Genomic DNA, 15,268 nt, shown 5'->3' with positions numbered 1-15,268 from the left:
ATTTAGAAAAGGAAACATGTTTCAACAAAAAACAGATAGGCGTGGACGTTGCCCAAATGTGAACCATTTTGTTTATAAAAACATTGTTGCAAAAAAGTGAGGTTTTTGTGTTATTGTAAAAAGTACGCTTTTTAATTGCATTCTGTAACTTGACGTTCTCTGTCCACATGCAACAAATAATTAACAAAATTGGGCTCATCCTCGGTGTAAGAACCTGTGAAATTCACCAGTGACGTAAAACAAAGAACGACCAATGCAAGAGAACAAAGAGCCTCAAAAACAATATAGAGCAGGAAAACAATAGCTCTAAGACAAAGAAAAATATCACAGGTTCTTACATCGAGGTAAAGCAAAGTATTGTGAATATATTTATATTATTGCTACAAATGTGAGGCCAAGCCCGAAACGTTATTTCTATGTGCAAGGATTTTAATACTACTTTTCACTGTACTATTTAACATTTAACTCGTTATATGATATTTATAGTAGTCTATTTTGTTGTGTGAAGCTTGGTTAATATTTACCAATAAAGTGTGAAAAAATTATTGTACTTACGACATTTCAGTTCAACTTACGTTGTTAGATACATGCTGTATATAATGTTGTGTAAAGGTATAGTCTGCATACGAGCCTAGTGGCCCATCAGCCCGGAGTCTACCCCGAAGCGACTAGAAGTATTTCTAATCCACCTCCCCCAACCACTGGATGAAATGCTTGTCCATCGCAGGGTCTTCCCCCCCCCCCTCCCCCACGGCAGTAATTGCGCCGGTACCCATTTATACACCTGGGCGGAGAAAGGCACTGTGAGAGTAAAGTGTCTTGCCCAAGAACACAACACAGTGTCCCGGCAAGCGATCAAACCCGGACTGCTCAATCTGGAGTGCACCGCACTACCCAATAGGCCACCGCCCCCCCCCCTCCCCCCCCTCCCCCCACATACAGTGTAGTGTAATAAGGAATAACAGCGACTACATGCGCATGACAACACAATATTTCTCACCTGTCTCCCAGTCCCAGTACATATCCCACCATGGACATGACAGCAAGAGATCGAGTGTAGTTAGTTCGACGATCAAACCAAACCTTCAAACGAAGGTAAAAGAGCGTTAGTTCAACACGGTTTGCGTTAAAACCTAGGCGATTATTTCAAATATTTTGACCAAAGAATGACGATTAATCGGGGGATTGCCTTATCCGAGTAAGTACGGTATTAACAGTGTGGTAAGACTGCACTATCGCCTTCAATTTCAATTCATCTGCCCGTGAATTGCCCTTTGACGTTTCATGTTATCAATTTCGATATTTAAGTTTTACTATATTTAGAGAGGAAGCCACATCAACTAAAGCTGGTTTTCATGCGGTTCCTCTATCCAGTTCGAATGGGAAAAATTAGAAATGTTGGTTTTTCAGGAGGGAGGAAAACCTGAGAACCTGGAGAAAAACCCTCAGAGCAAGGATGAGAACAAACAACAAACTAAACCCACATATGACGCCGGGTCCGAGAATCGAACCCAGGCCACATAGGTGGAAGGCGAGCGCTCTCACCACTGCATCATCCTTGCTCCATATTAACCACGGAACATACCAGTATTTCACATTTATTTACCTCCGAGCTAGGACTCTTGAGCCATAGCAGTTTAGCCAGGTCATCGCCATTAGTGTTGGACAGCGCATGCTCAAACACCTCTACTTTCTGCATTAGAGTCAAATGGTCGTAATCTGGTGCCATCTGATTGGTCAGAAGATAACAAGACAAACATTAAGACACAAGGGCGTGTTTAATGACTAGATTCAGGGTAAGGTCAAGTACTATCGAGGCTTTGAATTTGATGATTTCCTTCGTATACAAACACTGAACAAGTTTATCAAGTTTTTTAGGTTTGAGGCGCTCGTAAAAGGAAGGTGCGTATTGAAAAATTAAATCGAATTTCGCTACCCTTTGAAATCCGTCTCTGTCCAGTTTTCTAAACTTCTGTCGGGCTAACCAAAATCAGGGTAAGGCGGATCTTTGCAGCACCCAAATTACAACCTCTTTTGCTAGGTCCGAACTTTAAATTTTTTGTTTCAGTTATGCCTTGGCTTGACTTGCGCCTTTCATTTGTGCCTGATGTTCATTCCTTCCCCCTGTCGTGGCTACCGACGGAGGCTGTTGCGTGCTAAGATTTCACCACTAAACGAATATTTCATTTTGCTTTCTACAATTGAGGTTCAGAGTCAAAGAAGACAGCATTAATTCTCTTATAAGACAAACTTACTCTAAGCATGATGCGATGTTCGATGTTAAGTAGAATCTTTTTCTTTTCCCTGTAGTCGCGGATAAGAGCGTGGAGTGTGTCACAGTGAGGAACCCAACCAATCAGACCTGAGTTTGTTGACAGTGGGATAACTGCGTAACGTTGAATTCTGAAAACAAAGAAAATTGATCACTAGAACAGTGCGTTAAATAAACCAGACAGCTGAACGCAAGTTAGACAATGTAACATGACTTGTAACTTCACGTGGATATAATTGTGTACGCACGTTTCGTGGGTCGTTAGGTATTTATAAATTCACGCTATTGTTTAAGCTCATTGCCGATTCATTTGTGTTCTCTTCGGATTTCGAATTCACTCGGAAATGTCAGTCTGCTGTAGAAATTGGAAGTCCTTTGGATGCAATGTGTGACAATTTTCTTTTGTTTATCATCCAAGAAGGAACAGTATCTTTAATTCCAATCATTTCCCTTCACATTCTTTTAATAACCACATATTAAGTTTACATTATAGCTTCAGCGGTGTCTCACGTCCGAACGATGTAGTGCGTTAGACTGTAGACAGCTAAGTTGCTTCGCATCCGCAGGTCGCTCACTGCGCAGTTTTACCATAGTTTAAACAATGCATCGAGTTTCTTTTTGCACTGAATGCGTGATTTAAGTTCGTTTCACAGTACCGCTCAAAGGTAAGTCCACACGAAAGCAAGTTCCTCGCGTCTCGATCCTCGCGTCTCAAAACCCGAAAGTTTCGAGGAATCAAGTCTCGGGTTTCGGGTCGAGAGATGAACATATGCATGGTTCTTACCCGAGATGTCTCTTGGAAGTTTCTTGATCGCCCGCTAACAGCGTGTTCACTAAGCCGAACAGCTGCATAACTCGCTCGTCCTGTCGCAGATCTTCATGACCTTTTAGCAGGAACATGAACTCTGAACCGTTGCTTCCTGTAATACAGTAAAAGAACGCATAAACTCGGAGTTCTAAGATCTGGAAAACGTATGATTTTAAAGATACACAAAATACACAACAAAACTTGTTCCTCCTGGCTAAGCTTTTGTTTTCCTTAACGGAAATATGTACTTTCATGTATCTTTTCTGCACTCCAAGATGTTTACATGTCTGTTAAATCCGATATCTGACTGGATCACACTTAAGGCAGGTATTTTACGCTTCATTTTGTGAAAAGAAACACGACGTAACAGAATGAAGGTAACTTATTCACCTGTAATACAGAGTTTCCTGGGTCTCTGTTTCGATGTTATGACGTTAAGCGAAGAATGCACGTGTCTTATATGTATCACTGGTTTGTGAGGTTCATATGTCCCAGGCACAGCAAGTTCCAATTCACGGCACATTAACAGCTTGGGTGAAACGTACTGAAGCTCCAGAGATGTCAACTGAAATGCACATACTGGATTTTAGACGACTGTTTGTTTGTTTGTTTGTTTGCTTGTTGGCTTGCTTGTTTAAATGACTGATTGACTGATTGACTGACTGACTGATTGACTGACTGACTGATTGACTGACTGATTGACTGACTGACTGATTGACTGACTGATTGACTGACTGACTGACTGACTGACTGACTGACTGACTGACTGACTGACTGACTGACTGACTGACTCACTGACTGACTGACTGACTGACTGACTGACTCACTGACTGACTATTATTATTTACCTCCACTTCAGTCTCAGCGCAAAGCAGGGGAGGACGTACTAAGCATTTTAGAACACGAAATACACAAGTATTCAAAACAGGGCAAAATTATATTGCTTGGCGATCTCAATGCTAGGACCGGAACTTTAAATGACTTCATTGAAAACGATTGTCACCATTTCCTAGCAACTGCTGACACATATAATCTTGATAAAAATTGGCCCAAACGAAACAATGGAGATTATACCGTAAACAAATTAGGAGGCGAAATATTACGATTATGTATAGGAAATAAATTGAGAATATTGAACGGTAGAGTTACAGGAGATCTAGACGGCAAGCTAACATCATATCAGACCAACGGAGCAAGCACTGTTGACTATGGAATAGTCAGTGAAGATCTTCAAGACACAGTGCTAGGATTTCAAGTACAAGCTTTAACACCTTATTCTGATCACTGTCCAATTACTCTCAAATTAGCTTCCCGTAATCGCGATATTATAAACAACGCATCAAAAAATTCTCAAAGAAAAGAGACGTCTCCACAGAACAGTTTTACCAAGTTTCTTTGGAAGTTAGAATCCAAAGACAAATTTATTAGTGCACTATCGAGAATTGATATTCAAGACAAACTCCAATCCTTCAATACAGCACACCACAGTTCAATAGATGATGAGATTTCGCAGTTCAATCAGATACTCAAATCAGTTGCCAAACGTAGTCTTGTACCATCACGTAAAACGCGTAAACATACCAAGAAACACAAACCATGGTATGACAATACCTGCAGACAACTGAAGAAAAAGCTGCAGAAACTTGTAAAGGAAATTAATCCCACAGCTCCTCAATCACTGCGGCAAGAGTACTTTGCAGTCAAAAAGAAATATAAAAAGCTAGTAAAACAGATGCATAAAAGATATAAAAATCAACTTCTAAATGAAATAAACGCCTTAAAGTCCAACCAAAGCGGCGACTTCTGGAAACTTATAAACAAAATCCGAAAAAATGAGACAGTCGAGGAAAGTTCTGATATCTCGTCAGAAGACTGGATAAACCACTTTCAAAACCTTTTGTATGACAAAGCTCAAGAATCGCACGGCGAGAACGTTACATCTCCAAACAATCCTGACCAAACAACAACTAAGACAGATGAAATTTTAGATGCGCCTATCACTGCAAAAGAAATTCATGATCAAATATCTAAACTCAAGAATAAAAAGGCATCCGGTACGGATGCTATCTTAAATGAAATGATCAAACACGGGCGTTATTACCTTATGCCTTCTCTAGAGAGAATATTTAACGACATAATTGAGAACGGAACCTTTCCAACTGAATGGAACATAGGTGTCATAAAACCAATATACAAACAAAAAGGTGATAAGAAATCTCCAGCAAATTACAGAGGAATCACTTTAACTAGCTGCTTAGGAAAACTGTTCACATCAATTTTGCAAAACAGATTGAATAAATTCATCGAACAACATGATGTTCTAAATCCTGAACAGTTTGGATTTAGACCAAACTCCAGAACTACTGATAGTTTATTTATTTTCCAGCAATTACTCCATAAATACACCAAACAACACAAGAAGCTTTACGTTGGTTTTATTGACTACGAAAAAGCTTTCGATAGTGTATGGCAATCTGGAATGATACATAAATTACAAACATACGGAATACAAGGGAAATTCTTGAATGTTATTAAATCCATGTATTCGTCTATTAGGAGTTGTGTTAAAATTAACCAAAACGCACTTACTGAACTATTTTCATGTAACAAAGGGATAAGGCAAGGTGATGGTCTAAGTCCAGTTTTATTTTCTTTATTTATGAATGATCTACCGCAATATCTTAAACAGAGCAAATCTCCAGGTGTGATGTTAGGAAATCGAACTATAAACTGCTTAATGTATGCAGATGATTTGTTAATAATCAGTCCTTCTCCCGAAGGGTTGCAACAATCGCTTAATGTAATTCATAGACACGCTCAGCAATGGAAGCTCAAAGTTAATACCAAAAAGTCGAACATAATCATATTCAGCGGTAACGGACAAAACAAAAATAATATAAATTTTAAATACGACAATGAATCTTTGCAAATTGTCGACAAACAAACATATTTAGGTATAGAAATGACCTCATCCGGTCGTTACACTTATGCAAGGGAAATTCTCAGCAAAAAAGCCACTAAGGTCCTCTCGATAATTAAACGATCCTTTTCTAACACGGATTCAGCAGCTATTGCGATTAAGAACAAACTTTTCAATGCCCTTGTTAAGCCCGTGTTACTTTATGCGTGCGAAATTTGGGGACCAGAACTACTGTCATATAAAACGCACTTCGATAAAAGCACAATTGAACAAGTCCACATCAAGTTCTGTAAACAAACGTTAAACGTCCCATGGTATACAGAAAACATTGCTTGCAGGGCAGAACTTGGGCGTTATCCTTTAATCATTGACATAAAAACCTCAATCTTCAGCTATTGGCAAAGACTGAAGTATTGTTGTAATAACGTTTTGTTAAGTGAGGCATTTCAATATGCAACAACATCTACAACATTTTTTGATGTTGCAACTAACGAAGAAATGCATCAAGAAACAGAACCGATAACCCGGCAACACATCAAGAACGGTCGATTAACCATGAGGAAAACCCTCAGAAATAAGTATTCACAAAACTGGCTGGGCACCCAGAATAGTTCATCGTCAACTTCAAGAGAAAAATTTACACACAAGGAAGTTAATAAGAGCTATGAATTTGAGAATTACCTAACAACAGTTAAAAACCCAGCGCACAGAATAAGCCTGACAAAGCTTAGATTAGGATGTCATACATTACGAATACAGACTGGAAAATATGAAAATAAAGGAGCATCAATCCCAGTAGAGCAAAGAACATGCTTGGTATGTAAACAAAATTGCGTAGAAGACGAAAAGCATTTTTTGATGTGTTGCCAGGGATTTACAACCATAAGACATGAATTATGTTCTCACATTTCTAAGGTTGATGTAAGGTACATATATTTAAGTGAGAACGAGAGGATTAAGTACCTACTTAGAGCTGACAATGAACATACATCAAAAGTAGTAGGTAAATATATACATTCAATGTTTCAAAAAAGGAAAGAGCTTCTTAACTTACAAGCACAATGAACATTATAATTTATTTAATTTTTACATATATTGACATTATGAATTGTATAAGAATCAAATTTTTGTTATTTCTTAAATGTATTAGTAAATGTTAAAACCTTTGTTGTAAACAGACCAATACCTCCCTTTGGAGAGTAAGGCGCAATAAAGATATACTATTACTATTATTACTGACTGACTCACTGACTGACTCACTGACTGACTCACTGACTCACTGACTCACTGACTGACTGACTGACTGACCGACTGACTGACTGACTGACTGACTGACTAACTGACTGACTGACTGACTGAACCACTGACTGACTGACTGACTGACTGACTGACTGACTGACTCACTGACTGACTGACTGACCGACTGACTGACTGACTTACTGACTGACTTACTGACTGACTGACTGACTGACTGACTGACTGACCGACTGACTGATTGATTGAAAGAGAGGATAAACCCAAACAAAAAGGCTGCTAGCTAACGTTAATTATATTGACGTGGCTACTTAACGGAAAGTTCGTGCCATTCCTACTGGAACAATGGACGAGTTCGTCTCTACATTGTTCTTATGTGAATTTGTTTAACAGAGTGTTTGCCTTCTTGACTGTAAATTGTTAACAGTACCTGGGGGAGTTGCTTGGAGATTCTTCTGAACACTAAGTAGTACAAATCCCAGGCCTGTGTCAGATCTTTAACATTTCCTGATCGCTGATACTTTCTGCACCATTCTTGGGCTTCCATCAGATCGCGACCGTATGCCTGAAAGATATTAAAATCTGATAGTTAGTATAGATAATTCAAGAATTGCGCAGTCATTGGCTTGAATTTGACTGCATGTCAAACAAACGAATGAACGTACGAGCAAGTTACCGCACGCTAGCACGAACGCACGCAGGACGCACGCACGAACGAAGGAACGAACGCACGCACGCACGAACGAATAAACGCACCTCGCATGCACGAACGAAAGAACGAGCGAACGAACAAACAAAGGAAGAAACGTACGCACGGACGCACGGACGAAAGAACGAACGAACAAACAAAGGAACAAACGTACGCACGGAGGCACGGACGCACGCACGAACGAAAGAACGAACGAACAAACGAACGAACGAACACAAAGCAATAGAGTCTGAAGGACAAGGTTCAAAAGACCCTAAACTTGGTTACTTAGCTGTACCTGGTTAAACGAAGTCTCTTTCAGTGTCTGCGGTCCTCTTTCCATCATCTGGTGCAGCGGTTCTAACGCACCAAACATTCCTTTCACGTTTCCTTCGCTGAAGTAAAGTCTTGATGCTTCTTCTAGTCCTTCATGCCACAGCTCGTGCCATAAGATGGCTACTCGGATGAGCTCTTCACTGACCTGAAAACAACAACATTGTGCTAGTGTTGAAAATCTCACTTGAACATCTCACGAGTTTTTCAACCTTAGGTCGGTTCACGATGTGTTCAATGGCACGAAATCAACTCGAACGTGAGAACTTTTCTAAAGTCCACTGAAATCGAAATATGTATTCGAATCCTTAAGTTACGATTTTTGGAGTAACTGTCAAGCACTGATTTGACAAATATTTTTGCTATCTCCCTCTCAAACGAAAGAAAAGTTGAGCCAATGCCAAAGAACCATTGCCTTATTAGAACAACTAGTTATGACCTCGGAAACTCTTTGACAAACAACCGTTTTATATCTCATAACCAGGCACTTTTCATAAAACAGCAATTGCCTTGTAACCTGGAAACGGGAGTGGCACCGCCAGGAGGTCGCTAAAGCAGCGTACTTACCATAACTGCCTGCTGTACGAGCTGTTGACTGTGTTCACACATGTTCTTTAGGATCTGATTAGCTGCATTGTGACGGGCGCTACTTGCTGACTTGGAAGCCACAGTGAGAGGATAGATCAAGGCCTGTATAGAGATATTACATTATTAGTATTGCTCACACGGTGTAGCTACAAAGTATAAACATGCATGTCTTGTAGTATCAATTCATTTTTTGTTTTTATTCATATGTAAAACTCTAGCCTAAATGCTTGCCACGCTACGATCGCGAGGCCTAAGAAGTACGCAATAATTTTCTGTGGTCTCGAACATCCAGACATTTCAATACTGCTTTTTGGTAGTTAAACCACCATCATTCGTTCGCTCCGCACCATTGGAAAACACACAGGCTACTCTTTTGTGGTTTCAAGAAATAGTCTTCCACCAAAGAGGCCATAGACTCATAGTACCTTTACCCAGAGGCTAAAGGTCCCCTCTGTACACCATGCCTGTTCTATTGCCTATTGTGTCAGAGTATGTCATTTGTAATTTGACCCTTAATGGACGACAGGCTGATGACACTGTTAAAACTATTATCTTTGGTGATAGCAGACTAACAGTAAGACAAGAACGAGTTACCTGTGGATGATGTTTGCCAATATCTGTCAGTAGCTGATGAATAAGTCGTCCAACTAGTTGACGGGGAGTGTCAATCCTGGCGATCAGTTGCGGAATAACCTGAAGTATAAAACATCAATTAATCACACCAGGGCTAACTAAACGTACAGCGCATGTTACCGCCTGGAACATTGTGCTGACATAACTACTTATTGAATTTACCTAATGTGTAAAGCAAATTTATTTTGTGCTTTGGAGCAGTTTTCACTTGAGTGTCAAAAGTGAATAAGCGTTCGCTTTGGGTTTGCTTTACTACGCTTAGTGATTGGTCTCAAAAACTCGCGCAACTTTCTTAACCAATCAGACGTAAAACCAAAACCAATCGTGACTCGTTCATGCACATTTTCCTGCGCTTCGTGTCGGTATCATGCATTTGTTTCGAGTTTTAATTGGTTCACTGGATTGTCGATGATTAGTTAGGGTGATCACTTTGGTTTTAGGACACTCCATCAAAAATCGCTATATCTGTATCAGGCTATGATAAGAAGCTAGCTGAGCCGGATGACAAACCGAGCGAATTCTTTATGTTTCTTTACCTGCAGCCAAGTGTCAATCTGAATGGTCTTGATTCCTTCAACAAGAGCTTCATAAACTTCAGGCCAATGACCATAATCAAACCACAGCGTCAACAGTCTAAATTAGCAAAGATAATTCAGAAAAATAAATAAACGTCATGTTCTTGGGAAGTAAATCATTACCTCAAGTGTAAAAGTGGCCACCGTTTAGTTTTCGCCTTGTGAAAGCTGACAAAATTCTAAGGAAAAAGCTGCGATGGACTGAGTTAGCTAATAATGTACAGAATCGCCCAAAGTAACATGATCCCCCACCCTTTTAGTAATTTGGCAACTTTTGCTACGGACCGCGGGCTCATTCAACTCCTGGTTAACCTGCAGCTCTTTGTTCAGCGGATACAAACCTGAGAGTATCCTGAAGTGAGTTGCCGCTGGACAAGGCAATCGATTTAAAGAAACCGTTAACTGCAGGCACTGCATATGTAATCACTGGATTCACCATCTGCAATAGACAACAATAAAATGTTAGTCTTAGAAACTAACCTGGATTTGAAAGAGAACAACGGCATTAGAGTCTACAGTCAACTCTCTCTAAAACGAACATCGTCTGCACCGGCTTCCACTGTGCGTCCACACACAGCGGTCAAACGCAGCGCGCGTGCGCAGCTCCTGTGTAATTCCCGCCAACATTTTCCATACAAAGTCTTAAATTTTCCGAAAACTTTCACTTTAAAGCTAAAAGTTAACGCCGTCCCTGGAAAGTTAAGGTTTATACGCCGCTTATGGATTGGAAATTTGATAATTCATCTCCACTGAGTGTCCCAGCTTGAACTGTTCTTTCACCGTACTATTTCTTTAACAATTTCTTAGAAAAGTTTGCCCTCTTTCAAGTCGAAAGTTCGAGGCGGCGAAGACCGGATGTGACGTCAACGTTTGCGTTTGACCGCTGTGAAGTGCATCCATGAGGTTTTCGTCTTGTAGCGAGTTTAGCTACAGTAAAATGACTAAAAAAAAAAAAACGGCAGGAACAGGACCAAGACCAGATGTCCGTCTAACAGAGGTGTCCATTAAGAGAGAGTTGACTATATGTGACCATTTTAACCTGAACTCGAAATACTAATAATCACTTGTCATACTTCAACATTGTTCGTTCTAGGAATTTGCAACAATCTCCTTCAGTTGACTTTCATTATTTTTTCTTCACTGTCTGCCCAACAGCACACTGAGAGAAACTACGATGCTCTTTATCCGTGGCCAAGGGCACGTTCCCTTGCCCCGTCCTGAACACAAACGTTTGGGGAAACATCATTAAACGGTCTTTTCTTTATTCAAAATATCACATGAGGAAAGGTGAAATTTTACGTTGCACTTACAGAGGATGTCTGCGTAGGAGGAGGTGTTCTGCAGATGTTTCCATTACCATTATCACCCCCTGATGACTGCTGGCTCTTGTAGTACAACACAGTTTCAAAGTTCATGTAAGCCCACGCGTGCCACGCCTTGTAACAGTTCCTGTCATTGTCCGTGGCCGCAGCATAGTATTGCAGGATTTGTGGTATGGACTTCTCGCTGTATCCCTCCAGAGCTGTCTGCCAATCACCCAGCTTCAGGTAACACCTTTTTCAGAGAAAAAACTGATCAGTCAAGGCAGTTCTACTATAAATATACATTTCAATTTAGGGGAGCAGGGATGGTGCAGTGGTGAGAGCACTCCCCCCCCCCCCCCCCACCAATGTGGCCCAGGTTCCATTTACGGATCCGGGATCATGTGTGGGTTGCATTCGTTGTTGGATCTCGTCCTTGCTCCGAGGTTTTGTCTCAAGTCCAGGTTCTCCAGTTTCCCTATCTCTGCAAAAACCAACACTTCTAAATAGGGTTGTTTTGAAATACGCTCCACTGATCACAAACAAAGGAATAAAGTCGAGGTTCAGGGGGATCATTGAATTTTCTTTTGTTTTATTCCCCTCAACCTCGACTTCACTCATTTGCTAAGGATCAGTCAGTAGACGTAATTCCAAACTAGCCTATTCCAATAAATTCTGAAACAGTGAATGAAGAGCCACCTTGTGGAAATGCCACTGGAAATTCCTATGTATTGATATTTATATTATTTTTATTATTTATTTTCAGGAAATAACAACAGAAAGAAACACGTGGAACAATAGCGCTTACAGTCATAAGGAATGTGTTGTGTCATCAGTTACCTGGCAACAAGTTTGAGGAGCTCCTCCCTCTTCTGTCCATCATCTGTTGGAGACAGTGACTGCAATGCCTGCTGGTGTAATGTGCTTTGTACAAAGTGCTGGAGATGTTGGAAAGCTTCGTCCTAAAATAAAACAGTAGACATCTCGCTCAAAATGCTGACCTTGGCAATATTGATTCAGACCGTGCCTTTCAGAAGATCTCCACCTGATAGTAACAGACTAGCGTCACACAAGTAAGCTACAGCGGTTTATTTCCCTTTTTCAACTTCTAGTTGAAAATCAACCATTAGAAATATTAAGCTTTACGTTTTTTTTTTTTTTTTTTTTTTTTTTTTGCGCGAACGGCAAAAAAAAAACTTATGCCGTTTGCCGCTTCTACGTCAAAGTGAGCTATTTCACGTGTTTGTTGTGAATAAGATACTCTCTATTTGTCTGATGGATTTATTCAATAATTGGAGAAAATGTAAACAAAATCAGTGCATTCTGACGTTTGCCGTTAAAACGTGAATTCTAATCTCTCTAATCCGTCGACGCTGCACAACCGTTTCATTAGAACATAGTGCGCGAAAAAGTAAGGGAAACCCCGGTAGTGTTTATATAATGTCTGTCTTTGTGGTACTACAGTGAAACAGGCATATACTGTGAACCCACTCAATAAGAACGAATCAGTTGCCTTACCTTCTTATTTTCTCTCCACATATGCTTCATGTAAGCAAACGTGACTTGTGGGTATGTTGTTGGTAAAGGCTGATCAGCCTGTTTGGACGGATCTGTTCCAAGCAGCATGACAAGTGTCTTGTGACTGAGGGCCAGTCGACCACTCTTCCGGCACAAACTTGAGTACTTCAGCCAGGACTTCATGTCCTCCTGTGGGGAGAGGACTAAGGAACGAACTTGAAGAATCTTTTGCCAGTCTTCTACTACTCGCTGGCAGCCCTATTCAGGGGACAAATGAAGAGGAACAATGTCTTCAGTTAGTTTTACAGGATTGGTATTGCAGTTCGTGCTAATAACGAGAAGGAAAGATGTAAAACATGTTGTGTCAGACGTGTATAGCAGCATTACCCCAATTTTGTATTCCCGTCTTCCCATGTAAGCACGCACGCCCACGCCCACGAGTACGAGCACACGCACACGCACACGCACGCGCACGCACGCAAACAAGCAAGCAAGCAGACAAGCACGCAAGTTGAAGAATGAATACTAAGGAACGTCATCAAACAAAAGGTATAATGAGCGGAACAATATCTCTGCACGTGCGTTTTAAATCTTGGTACATTTTCTTGGCCGTTCTCTGTGAATGAACGTCAAATAGCTAACGTGAGCAAGGGCGGCAAAAATTTTTATTTTTTTATTTTTATTTGGGGGTGAACGCTCCTAAACCAATAGATACACTGAATGCCTATCACGGAAGGAAAATTGGCCTTTTCGTTCCAAGTCAAATTGTGAGTGTGCAAACCATCAACTAACCCCAATAAAGTATTTATTTTATGAAAGCTTATTGAATAAAGATTGTTATTTTGGATTTTGTTTACATCATATAGACCATAATAAGCAACGTCAGCATTTTGTTTGCAATTATGATGTTGTGCAACTTTAGGTTTATTTGAAAACACATTTACATGAGAGCCAAAACTTTTAGGTGGAATTTGTTCTACATATATTGGTCTAAAAAACCGTGTCTCAGATTTTTCTTTTCTTGCTCCATTAATTTTTTATGAATTTTTTATCCTAAAGAAGCCCTAAAAACGCCATTTTAATGTTTAAAAATTCATAAAAAATTAATGGAGCAAGAAAAGAAAAATCTGAGACACCGTTTTTTAGACCAATATATGTAGATCAAATTCCACATTAAAGTTTTGGCTCTCATGTAAATGTGTTCTCAAATAAACCTTAAGTTGCGCAACACCATAATTGCAAACAATATGCTGACGTTGCTTATTATGGTCTATATGATCAAAACAAAATCCAAAATTACAGTCTTTATTCAATAAGCTTTCAGAAAATATATACTTTTTTGGGGTTACCATTGATGGTTTGCACACAATTTGACTTGGAACGAAAACGTCAATTTTCCTTCCGTGATACCTTAAACTAAGATCATGTTCAAAACTTACCTGAAGTCTGTTCCACCATGTTCTCTTGATCGCTTCCCTGCGCTCTGGCACAAGTTTAAACTGGATAATCTCTTCAAGTTCTGATAACATCTGTACACTGACCATGGCCTGAGAGAGCAGCAAAAAGAAGACTGAAAACAGAATATTCCTGAGAAAAACCATTATTTGTTCAGCACGTAATTTTCTCGGATATATCAAAATGAAAACTAAACGAAAAGTTCTTGAGATTTAACGAATTCGTCAATGGCTGCGTTAGTGCGCGTGGGCGGATTAGTGTGTTACAAAGTACAGAGAATGTAAACCGACATACAGTAGAACCCCGGTAACTCGAACTCGGTTAACTCGAACAACCCTGCTAACTCGAACAACCCTGCTAACTCGAACAAACTTCCATTTCCCTTGAATTTGAACTCACTTTTCAGTCATTTTTACTCGGTTAACTCGAACTCGGATAACTCGAAAACCCCGCTAACTCGAACTAAATTTTGTTTCCCTTGATCACAATTTGGGTCAAATTTACCCCGATAACTCGAATTCCGGTTCTTGCAACTCGCCACGGATGCCCAATAAAATATTCTATTAGCTCTTCTCACTTAAACGAACACTACAGCAATTTGATTTTAATTGAGCAACGAACAGATCACGTATTTGACAGCCTTTTTCGACTCTTATCATAAGAATTTATGATCGTGTTAGAATTTCTGACGAGATAAGTTTAATTTGCACTGTACTGCAGTATACTGAAGTGCTGAAAAATAAGTAAACTATCAATTATTAACTTGGCTATTTAAATATTCAATCGACCCCGATAACTCGAAACCCCGCTAACTCGAACTGTTTTTCGTTTCCCTTCAGAGTTCGAGTTACCGGGGTTCTACTGTATAACTAAACAAAGGATTGCAAAGCAGTGACATTGGTAAAATAAAAACTGAATACGGA

At 40.0% G+C, this 15,268-nt stretch overlaps 1 protein-coding gene across 1 annotated transcript in view; it reads right to left on the bottom strand.

Annotated features, from left to right (window-relative positions):
- Positions 1–15,268, bottom strand: part of LOC144658090 (serine/threonine-protein kinase mTOR-like) — a 59,441-nt gene that overhangs the window by 5,419 nt on the left and 38,754 nt on the right. The window contains exons 42-56 of the mRNA XM_078518412.1: positions 14,330–14,437; positions 12,891–13,148; positions 12,213–12,334; positions 11,382–11,625; positions 10,413–10,510; positions 10,033–10,129; positions 9,458–9,556; positions 8,843–8,965; positions 8,241–8,423; positions 7,685–7,819; positions 3,471–3,645; positions 3,057–3,192; positions 2,256–2,403; positions 1,607–1,729; positions 1,001–1,083 (exon numbers count right to left, since the gene is read on the bottom strand). Of these exons, the coding sequence (XP_078374538.1) occupies positions 1,001–1,083; positions 1,607–1,729; positions 2,256–2,403; positions 3,057–3,192; positions 3,471–3,645; positions 7,685–7,819; positions 8,241–8,423; positions 8,843–8,965; positions 9,458–9,556; positions 10,033–10,129; positions 10,413–10,510; positions 11,382–11,625; positions 12,213–12,334; positions 12,891–13,148; positions 14,330–14,437 (2,132 nt within the window). The remainder of the gene's footprint in view (positions 1–1,000; positions 1,084–1,606; positions 1,730–2,255; positions 2,404–3,056; positions 3,193–3,470; positions 3,646–7,684; positions 7,820–8,240; positions 8,424–8,842; positions 8,966–9,457; positions 9,557–10,032; positions 10,130–10,412; positions 10,511–11,381; positions 11,626–12,212; positions 12,335–12,890; positions 13,149–14,329; positions 14,438–15,268) is intronic.

This window comes from Oculina patagonica, chromosome 6, assembly GCF_052425735.1.
Source record: "Oculina patagonica isolate OP01 chromosome 6, crgOcupat, whole genome shotgun sequence".
NCBI lineage: Eukaryota > Metazoa > Cnidaria > Anthozoa > Scleractinia > Oculinidae > Oculina > Oculina patagonica.
The sequence above is the reverse complement of the archived record's forward strand: the minus strand, read 5'-3'. Positions and strand labels throughout refer to the sequence as shown.